General features: G+C 30.0%; 1 protein-coding gene across 1 annotated transcript; it reads left to right on the top strand.

The window, feature by feature from the left end:
- Window positions 1–9337: 9337 nt before the first annotated feature.
- On the top strand, window positions 9338–11632 carry LOC130946617 (pentatricopeptide repeat-containing protein At2g04860). Its single transcript, XM_057875419.1, has one exon. The coding sequence runs from the start codon at window positions 9434–9436 to the stop codon at window positions 11630–11632; it is 2199 nt and encodes a 732-aa protein (XP_057731402.1). The 5' UTR covers window positions 9338–9433.
- The last annotated feature ends 276 nt before the right edge of the window (window positions 11633–11908 follow it).

Raw genomic sequence — 11908 nt, 5'->3', positions numbered from 1 at the left:
TCTTCTTCTTCTCCATTTTGCCGTCATCTTCAACAGGGTAATCGGAGCTTCCTAACGTCGTTGGCATCGATACAGCAACTTCGTCATCATAGTGACAGCTCCACTGCATCTTCATCCCTGCATCTTCAAGCCAAAGATGCGTTCTTTTTTTTGTTGTAGTCATAGTTTTTTCCAAAAATGAAATGAAAAAATCATTACGGTATATATTTTGTATTTTTTTGTTTTTCAACTGAGATATTGTTCTAATTTTATGTTCTATTCTTATCTTTGTAGTGAAAAATTAATCCATGCTTTCTTCTCTATTTTCAAATGGGTCTTTCATCCTAATTGAAAAATCCAACCATATTCAACCTTATATTTCGTTGCCAGTTTATGTTTGGTCCAAAAAGAACGACGCATTAGAATTTGATAAAAATATTAACTTAAAATATTAATTAATATTAATAAAAAATATTAACTATGTAATATTTCGCATATTTTATTCAGTATTATAATTGGGTTTCATAATAACCCTCCATACAACTATCTCACATATGAAGTGTGCTCGTAATAACAGAATAATAGAGATGTGGTAAGCATATCACAAGATGAAGATCATAAGGTCTTCTTTTTTATTTATGATTTATGATAATATTATACAATTAAAGTAACTAAGTCTGAGATTAGGGGAGGCTCTTATCCAATTCGCTTTTATACTTTGATGGTTCGACTTTGAATATAAGGTTTTCTAAAAATTCCACAAAAAAATTGTGTATGGTTGAATATAAGAACCAAAAGCATTCCACAAACACTACTTTAGCTCATGCATCATTTGCTTGGTGTATTAGGTACTTGCTCTATAGATGATTTTATTTATAAAACTAAAAAAAAAAATTTAGATCAGTAGTTAAAAATTCGACCTTTTTAGGGAGTACAGAGTTCTAATGTCAAGTGATTAAATTTAATCTCTTTTGACATAAGGACCAAAATCAACCACAAAATACAGATTAAACCATAAACGTAAAACTAATAAACAAGTACACGATGCACATAGGAATACGTAATACATTGAATTGAATCTTTTTTGTTGTATTCTTCCATCATCTATACTCCATAAGAAATCAATATACCCACTTTATCTATTTTATCCATCTATAATCTTTAATTATTACCCTTGATTTTCACTCTTTTTTTAACTTGGATTTACTTTTTTCTTTAAACTCCACATTTGTGTTCTGAAATACATGTTTTAAAACACATTATCATTTATACAAACATAATAATATCTTTTTATAAATTAATTGCTCTTATTTTTACAATCAAATTTACTATCATTTTATTTTTGGAGGAAAACATTAATCCATTCGCTCCTCTTTTTTCTTTAACTTTTTGTTTTAATAAACCAAATAAAATATAAGTATTCTCTAAATTAGAAAGAGCCAAAGTTTATTTGAGGAATAATATAAATACGATTATTTGAATTGGTTTTGCACATCCATTTAAAATTTTAAATTATTAATTTTTAATTTAAAAACTTTATATCATTATTTTTTAAAACTTTATATTGTTATTTTAATTCATACTCTATATAATTAATAATTTTTTATGACATATTATTATCATTAATATGATTAATTTAATATAATAATTAATTTCTCATATCATATTAACATAATTAATAAAATTATTTTTAAAAATTTTTAATTTCTTAGATTATATTACTATAAATAATAAAATTACTAAAAAAATAACTAATTTCCTAAATCATATTACTAGAATCTATAAAATTATTTTAAAGAATTACTAATTTCATATAACATCTTATTATAATTAATAAAATTATTCTCCATATCATTTAACTATAGTTAATTATAATAAAATTATTTTCCATATCATTTAACTATAGTTAATAAAATTAATGTAACAAAATTACTAATTTTTAATATATATATATATATATATATATATATATATATATATATATATATAATTAATCAAGTTACTCTAAAAATTACTAATTTAGAATTTAGTGTTTAGAATTTAGGATTTATGATTTATGCCGTAAGGTTTAATATTTAAAGTTTAAGATTTAGTGTTTAGGATTTTAGGGTTTCTTTTCCTTCTTCTTATCCTTGGTATACGTTCATCCTTTCATTTAAACCTTAGAATTTATTACATATATTTTTTTTTCATTTTTGATTTATTCTCCAAGTCAATCCTATCAATTTAACATTGTTCTGAAAACCGGACCGGATCGGCCGATTCGATCGGATTAACCGGGAATCGGTCATCTGGTCGATCCGGTTGACCCAAAATTTTTCTGCAAAAAAACGGTTAAAAAACCGGTTGAATCGGTGGTTAATCAGTGAACCGGACAAACCGGACGGATTTTTTTGAAGTTTCGGTTTTTAAAATAGCCCAAAACGGGGACGTTTTGTGACGCAAAAAAAAAAAAAAAAAACAAAACAAAACCCACGACCCACTAACCTAACCCACTCCCAAATCATTCAGTACTCAGTTGTCACCACACGCCTCCCCAACCCTACTTTCCTTTTCCTCCAACGAGCAGAGGGACTCCACAATCGACGCCGGCAGTGAGCCAGTGACCACCAGCGGTTGCCACCCTCGTGGTTTGAAGCGTCTAGCATCATCGTCGTCTGGTCTTCAGAAGAACACACACGACACACCCCACAACACAGCTGTCAGCAGTGTCATCGTCTTGAACTCTGAACACTGAAGCTTCTGGTGTCCCCGTCGTCGGCTTGTCATCGGCTTATCGTCAACATCGTAGTCGACTAGTCGGGCATCTGTTCTGCCGCCGTGAATCGCCGTGAGTTCTTGGGTTTTCAATTAGTTTTTTTTATTTGGTTTTAATTAGCTGTATGAATTGCTGGTTGCTGCAGTGAGGAATTTAGTTCAGATTTAAGTTCAGTTAATTTTTTATTTTGTTAATTATATGAATTGATGGCTTGATGCAGAGTTCTTATTCTGCTTTTCAATTTTTTTATTTTGTTAATTATATGAATTAATTGTTCTGATATAAGTTCAATTTTGGAACTCTGGATTTTGAATTTTGCTATATAAATTCAAAATTCTGCCCTATTGAATCAATCTTCATCTTCTAATTGTACAAAAACTATTCTCATTCGTTGCTGTTATTGATGATTACTTTTCTCTTGATTATATTTGCCAAATGGATTTTTATTGGTTTTATTTTTATTTTTTCTTCCCCTTTTTTTCCGACCCAACTAAAAAAAGTTGAAATCATTTCCGATATCCTTTTCCATTAGTTCATACATTTACCAGATTTGAATAAGAACACGTGTGAAATGAAAGATAATAGACTATAACAAATTCTATTGATGCCGTAAAAAGAAATTTTGCATTAAAACAGTAGTGTGATGTTAATAATTAACTAGAAGCTAGCAAATTAGTCGCTAAGAGTACAAATTGTAAACACACAAAAACAATCAACAAAATACAGAAATTTGAGTAGTTAGCTAGACATTTTTCTTAATAACTAAAGAAATCTAGAATTATCCACTTGATTGAATATAATTTTTTATTTTGAATGCTGGATGAATTGATATAATCTTCTGGGTTCTGAATTGTTATCGATTTGAATTTTGCTATAATTGTTGGATGTTATTTGTAATTTGGATTTTTAGATTTTGGATTTGGATTCGCTTCTGAAGCCATGACAAATCCCTCGCCCAATTTAATCAATCATGACATTCACGGACATGTTCCTGCATTGAAGTATTTTTTCTTTTGTTAATCTCTCTCTATGTTGTGTTCTCTTTTGCTAGATAAAGTCACTCTTGGTATGGGAATGTAGTTTAGAGGGTTTTATTTTTATTGGTATCATTTGTTTCTAAATAATGGAGAGATCCTGTCTTAATTATTATGAATGTATTATCTCAAGTGTGTTTTTACTTGAGCATCTTAATGTATGTTAGTATTTTTAAGAAAACTATTAATGTCTAATTTTGAGGTATAACACCTTTTAGTCTCATGTTGAGGTATAACTTCAAAATTATTTTCATATTAAAATTTTTAGATTTAGAAATTATTAAATCTAAATATTGAAAATTATATATTAAATTTTTAATATTTTTATTTATATTTAATTAAATCGGTTGAACCCCGATCGAACCAGTGAATCAGTTGTCTTATCGGTTCATTAACCGGTCCGGTTCTTACAACCTTGCAATTTAATAAAATTAACCTAAAAAATACTAATTTTTCATAGCACTATAATTAATACTCTAAATAATTAATAATTTTTTTTATAACATGTCACATTAATTAATAAAATTAATCTAACAATTATTAATTTTTCATATCATATTATTGTGATTAATAAAATTACTTTATAAATTTACTAATTAGTGTTTTATTTTTTTTAAAAATAAGATAAATATATTTTGTTACGGTCAAAACTAACATTTGAAATTTTTCATAAATGTTCCTCATAACTTTTTTATTTTATCAATTAAATTTTTTTAATATTTTATATTTTTTTCTTACAAAATCTAATAAAAAAAGACAAATTTAAAATCAATATAGAATATGTTATGGGCTTAATACATATACACTAATTGTGAGATAGATAAAGCATTTTTATAATATTTACGTTAAAAAAAATTCAGTTACAAAAATCTAGGGGTGACAAAGTGGGCCGATCTGCTCCAACCCGTCCTGTCCCGTCTAGGCCCGCCCCATAAATGGGGCGGATTGGCCTGTTCTGCTAATTAAAATGGGTTCAAAATGCTAGCCCGCCCCACTTTATGGCGGATTGGCGGGTCGGCGGGCTAGCCCGCTTGACTCTTTTTTTTTTTAAAAAATAAAATTTATTAAAATTTAACCAAAAAATAATAATTAAAAAATCAAATACAATAAAAAATAGTCAAATTATAATATAATTTTTGTATTATTATTTTTTAATTTTTAACTTCAATACAATTGTTCAAAATAATATTTGTTAATAGAATCATTTTTATTTTAAAAAATAAGTCACATAATTTGAGCATATATACAAAATTGTAAAATAAAATAAATAAAATTAATAACTATAAGAAGAATAAAAACAAAAAATGAAAAAAAAGTGTTTAAAAATTCTATAATTATTAATTTATAATAGTAATCACTTTTTTATTTAATAAAAAATAATAAAAATCTTCGGTCCGGCGGACCAGCCCGCCCCGCCCCGCCAAAACCCGCCAATTTGGCGGTACGGGTTCGGCAGATTTTTTTAATTTGGCGGGCTCAAAATCCTAACCCGACCCGCCTTTTTTAGTAGGTTTAGCGGATCAACCTGACGGGTTCGACCCGTTTTGCTACCCCTACAAAAATTACCACCGAAGCCTCCATTTTATCCGCCTGAAGCTAAGGGCACCCTTAATCCATCTCTCCCTCTCTCAATCGTCCTATGGACTCGATCTTTGACGCGATCAACACCTGTCTCCTTTCGACGCGCTACCTCTCCAATCCAACAATACTGTTTTCCATACTAAATCTCTGCCTCCTCATCCAATGACTAATCGCATTTCCTTCGGATCTGATCTAAGGTCCAATCCTACATCTTCTCCCACCGTGACAACTTCGAGTCACTCTTTTCTCTCGCCAATGGTGCCGTTTTCCAGTCCCAACTTTTCTCTAACAATTTGGCCAGAGTCCTCAAGCTCATCTCCGACTAGATGATTGATGCCGAGGTGCACGAGGTTGTGGCGAAAAAGAGGGAGCTGTTAAAGGTTTGTGAGGATAATTCTTGCGGCGAATAAAATATTGGAGAGTGTTAGGGAAGCATTGAGGAATGGACAATCGGTTCACTGCTGAAATGTTGAAGGAGTTGAAGGTGGCACTTAACATAATAGGAGATATTTAACTCTAATTAATTTAATCTTACATATTCCTAATTTTTTTATATAAATCCACATATATTTCTGGTATAACAACAATAACCATCAAGAAAATAATATTTTTAAAGCAACCTACTGATACAAAAGTAGCAAAAAGATATTAAGTAACCAATTACATCAAACTACGGGTTAATAGCCAAATTCGTTTTTGAAAGATCACCGATTCTTTAAATTAGTCCTAAAATAATTTTTTTTAGTCATATTAGTCATTGAAAGATAAACGTAAGTCAAATTGGTCTTTCCGTTAGTTAGATGATGACGTGTCACGTTAAGTACAACATGGCATGATGACGTGTCATGTTAAATGCCACGTGTCACCAGATGATCGGTTAACGTGTCAGGTCAGTGACACTTAGCACGCCATGTGTCACTTGACATGTATGAAAGATATTTATAATCAAAATAGTCCCTGAAAGTCCAAACGTAAGTCATTTTTATTCTTAAAATTTTAAAAATTAATCAAATTAGTCCTTATATAATTTTTTATTTTTTTATAATGTTAAATTTAAAATATTTTTTGATAATACTAATTTTAATATTATTTTTAGACCTTAATAAACAAAATTCTCTTTACATAAAATAATAAAAATAATAAAATTATTGTAAAATTATTTTGTTATTTGTATTTTGAAATTTTATATTTTTAACTTGTAAATTTTTTATAGTAAAATTTTTTATTTAAATGAGTTTATCAAATTATTGTTGATTATATATTTAAAAATTTAATATTTTAAATTTTATTAAATAATATAAAAGTTATTTTAAAATTTAAATCTTTAAAATTTTTTAAAATTTTAATTTATATTATTATTTAATTTATATGATAGAAATCATATAATTTAAAAACCAATTTATATGATAGAACTCAATCTGTTTAAAACGTATTTTGTATTTTCTGTAGGCCATCCTAAAGTATATAGTAGTGAAATGAAAATCTTTAGTTTTCTGTTGCTTTTAACTAGTAGAGTAATGATAAATTTCTTCTCAGTGATAATTATGAAACCAGAAGTTAGTTCTGAAACTAGTTTTTTATTTGTTTCTCATATTGTATGCACGATGTATTCCTTTTGTTCATGTAATCATTACTGATTAGAGGCCAAATAGCTCATTCTAAATTATGAAAAATTATTGAGATTTATCATATAAATTAAACAATAATATAAATTATAATTTTAAAAAATTTAAAAGATTTAAATTTTAAAATAATTACTATATTATTTAGTGAAATTTAAAATATTAAATTTTTAAATATATAATCAACAATAATTTGATAAACTCATTTAAATAAAAAATTTTACTATAAAAAGCCTTACAATTTAAAAATGTAAAACTTTAAAATACAAATGACAAAATAATTTTATAATAATTTAATTATTTTTATTATTTTATGTAATGAGAATTTTGTTTATTAAGATTTAAAAATAATATTAAAATTAGTACTATAAAAAAATATTTTAAATTTAATATTATAAAAAAATTAAAAAAATTATATAAGGACTAATTTGATTAATTTTTAAAATTTTAGGGATAAAAATGACTTACGTTTGAACTTTTAAGGACTATTTTGATTATAAATATCTTTCTTACATGTCAAGTGACACGTGGCGTGCTAAGTGTCACTGACCTGACACATCAACTAATCATCTAGTGACACGTGGCACTTAACGTCACACGTCACCATGCCATGTGACATTTAACGTGACACATCATCATCTAACTAACGGAAAAATCAGTTTGACTTACGTTTTATCTTTTAAGGACTAATATGACTAAAAAAATAATTTGAGGACTAATTTAAAAAATCGGTGATCTTTCAAGAATGAATTTAGCTATTAACCCATCAAACTACATTTAGGATGATATTCACCGTTGAGCTAAAAAATATAAAAGATCTAATAACTTTCTATTAAAAATGCACACCAATAAGTCAAATAAGTTTTTGGCGTTTCGGTGCTCAAAAGAGACCGGCGTACCGAATTCGTGCCCTAGTTTCTTTTGCTTTGGTGTTGGAGGGGATTTGTTTAAGGATAATTCTCTGGTGCTGACGCTGGTTATCAGCATGATATGCTTTTAAGGTGTGTCATAATGAGAAGCTGACGTGTGGAAAGTAGTTTGGTACGTGGGTCACAGTTAGGTGTTGGTTAAGGATAGGTGAATTTTGGGCATTTTTTTCTTATGAACTCGATGATAATATTTATTGTTTTATAATGCAAAATAGATATGATTAGAGGTCGAGAATGCAAGAAAATATTTTTTAAAAATAATGAAAAATAAAAAATTTTGAGCATTTATTTTTTACTGTCACTACCTTAGGTGTATTTTTGAACCAAAATTTGGCGTAGTAATGATCTAATAGGTGAGAGAAAAAAATAAAAAAAAATTGTTCTTCATAATAAGAGTATATTTATGGTTAGCTGATTCTTTCTCATATAAATAGAATGTTCTTAACACTGCTAGTTAGTGAATTTGCGAATTATAATAACAGTTTTGGTAGCTAATGTGCTGATTAGAAGTGGGTACTATGTGTATTTTGCTGAATTTTATGTTGTAATTAGATTATATTTGATGTTAATAAAGTATTATGTATTGCAATTTATGTGCCAATTCTCTAACGTCATAAGAAGCCATATGAAAGTAGATTGCGGTAAAATTTTTTTTTTTTTGAAAATTAAGTTTGAAAATTTAAAATTAAAATGTACCACGGAAGATTCAATGAATTTAAAAATATTTGAGATTAGAGTTGAAATATATTAAATCTCCCTTAACTTTGTTAACAAATTAATTAAAAAAAGATTGGTTAAGCACAAGTATTAGTAGACGGTGGTAGAAAAAATTTTAAAGATATCAGGATTTAAAATTCAAATTAAAGTAATAGAGGTACAATAAAATAAATATTTTGAAAATAGGGTTAAAAATATTTAAATTTCATAAACATAGTTAATAAATAAACTAAAAAAATGATTAAATATGACCCAAGTACCAACAATCACTTTTCATACGTCACCTTCTCACTATGACATACTTTAAAAGCATAAATACTAAATAAGACAAATTATAATTATTTTTGTCTAATTTTTTTTAATTACTAAACATTTCCGCGTTAGCACACCAGGGAACTTCCCTTTATTCAAAACTCAAAAGCGAGCTTTTGCTATATTTCTCTGCACAATCAATTTCTAATAGGAACAAGACATGCACTCACTATATACTCCCTGTTTTTTCATTATTCTTTTATCTTGTTATTAATATTAATTATTATTTTCATTGTGACGTGTAATTCTATTGCAGAAGTCAATAATACACCAAAATATTAGTTATTCAAAACACTAATAATATAATATTATCCGTTATTTTATTGGTAGAAAAAAAAAAAGAGACAAATTACCCTTCCTTCGAAGAGGTTATTGATTTTAAAAGTGCGAATATTAATTTTCGTTACCATGTGTAACATTTTACTCGGAATCTTAGTTGGAACAAGTAGTTAAATCTACCGATCCAGTCTAACAGAGAACTAGGTAACTGTACTATGAAACATGAATGTGGCTTCCAGGGTGGGGTGCGCCATAACCAGAACCAGAACTGCACCTAATCTATCATTCTTTCACTCTCTTCTCCAGAACGACAACGCCACGTGTCCTCTTGTCATCTTTCGTCAACTCCTAGATGCTAATGCCAACCCCAACGATCTCACTTTCTCATTGCTCATCAAATCGTGCGTCTCTTCTTCTTCTTCTTCACATTCTTACGCTCTATCTTCTGCGAGACTTCAAGTAACACAGATTCAAAGTCAGTTCCTCAAACGGGGTATCAACCATTTTGTCTATGTATATACTGCTCTTATTGATTTCTGCATGAAATTTGGGTTTACCACTCATGCACACCAACTGTTTGAGGATATGACTTACCGAGATGTTGTTTCTTGGAACGTATTGATTTGTGGGTATTCACAAAATGGCCATCCTTATGATGCTCTGCAATTCTTTATACACATGATTAGACATGGTTTCACACCTAATCAAACCACCATGGCTAGTTTGCTACCTTCTTGTGGTCACAATGGGCTAATTCTTCAGGGGAGATCCATTCATGGGTTTGGAATCAAAGCTGGCCTTGCTTCGGACCCTCAATTGAGTAATGCCCTTACCTCAATGTATGCTAAATGTGATGATTTGGGAGCATCCCAACTCTTGTTTGAAGAAATGGGCGAGAGAAACGTTGTCTCTTGGAATACCATGATTGGTGCCTATGGCCAAAATGGTTTCTCTGACAAGGCACTCTTTTGCTTCAAAGAGATGCTAAAGGAAGGTTTGAATCCCAGCCCAGTGACTATGATGAATCTTCTTTCAGCAAATGTTGATCCTGAAACTTTCCATTGTTATATTACCAAATGTGGCTTAATCAATAATGATTCTGTCATTACCTCGCTGGTTTGTCTATACGCAAAACAAGGGTTCACAGATATAGCGAAATTGCTTTACAAGTGCTTTCCCTCAAAACGCCTGATTTGCTTAACTGCTATAGTCTCTAGCTATTCTGAAAAAGGTGATATTGACTCCGCTGTTGAGTTTTTTATACAAACTCTGCAGTTAGACATAAAACCAGATGCAGTTGCCTTGATTACTGTCCTTCATGGAGTTAATAATCCTTCTCATTTTGCTATTGGATGTGCTTTCCATGGTTATGCTTTGAAAAGTGGGCTGACCACCGACTCTTTAGTTGCAAACGGGCTGATAAGCATGTATTCTAGATTCGATGAGATAGAAGCTGCGTTGTCGTTGTTTACTGATATGAGTGAAAAACCGCTGATCACTTGGAATTCTGTGATATCCGGCTGTGTGCAGGCCGGAAAATCAAGTGATGCCATGCTGTTGTTCTGCAAAATGAACGCATGTCGACAAAAATCAGATGCAATTACTATAGCTAGTTTACTATCCGGGTGTTGCCAGCTCGGGGATCTTCGAATTGGTGAGACACTGCATGGCTATGTTCTGAGGAACGATGTGGAATTGGAAGAGTTTACAGGAACTGCTCTGATAGATATGTATACTAAGTGTGGAAGATTAGACTACGCTGAAAAGGTATTTCATAGCATAAATGATCCATGTTTGGCAACATGGAACTCTATTATATCAGGTTATAGTTTATATGGACTTGAACATAAATCTTTCAGTTGTTATTCTAAACTGCAAGAGCAAGGCCTAAAACCGGATAAGATAACCTTCTTGGGAGTTTTGGCAGCATGCATCCATGGGGGACTTGTTTGTGAAGGAATAGAATACTTCCGTATCATGACAGAAGAGCATAAATTGATGCCAGGCTTGCAACATTATGCTTGCATTGTTGGTCTACTGGGGCGAGCAAGCTTCTTTGAGGAAGCAATTGAGTTCATCAACAATATGAAAATCCGGCCTGATTCTGCTGTCTGGGGAGCCTTGTTAAGTGCTTGTTGCATCCAACAAGAGATTCGGCTTGGAGAATGTTTGGCTAAAAAACTATTTTTCTTGAATAACAAAAATGGTGGATTTTATGTATTGATGTCAAATCTTTATGCAATTGTTGGGAGGTGGGGTGATGTAGCAAGGGTGAGGGATATGATGAGAGACAGTGGAGGAGATGGCTGTTCAGGAGTTAGTGTTATTGAAGTGGCATCCCTCCATCACATGAATAACAACTTAGTGCTAAATGAAGCCTATTTGAATACAAGTAACTGGCAACATTTATGTCTATATTAAATTGGTTATTGATACTTTTTTAATGGACAAAAAAAAAGGAAAAAGAAATTGCAGTTTGTTCACTGTTCCAATTGAAGTAAGCTTGGAAATATGCATTACTGATTTCATCTGGAAATGCAGAAGTAAAAACGAGAGGGTAAAAGAAGAGATGAGTATTTTTGTTGGTTTTATACTAGATTGCATGATTTTTATAATTTAACCAATTATTTAATCACACTAATTTTTTTTTTTTTGGTAAAATCAGTCTAATTTTTATTACTTCCAGTCAGTACATTT

This window comes from Arachis stenosperma, chromosome 8 (assembly GCF_014773155.1).
Source record: "Arachis stenosperma cultivar V10309 chromosome 8, arast.V10309.gnm1.PFL2, whole genome shotgun sequence".
Taxonomy (NCBI): domain Eukaryota; kingdom Viridiplantae; phylum Streptophyta; class Magnoliopsida; order Fabales; family Fabaceae; genus Arachis; species Arachis stenosperma.
The sequence above is the reverse complement of the archived record's forward strand: the minus strand, read 5'-3'. Positions and strand labels throughout refer to the sequence as shown.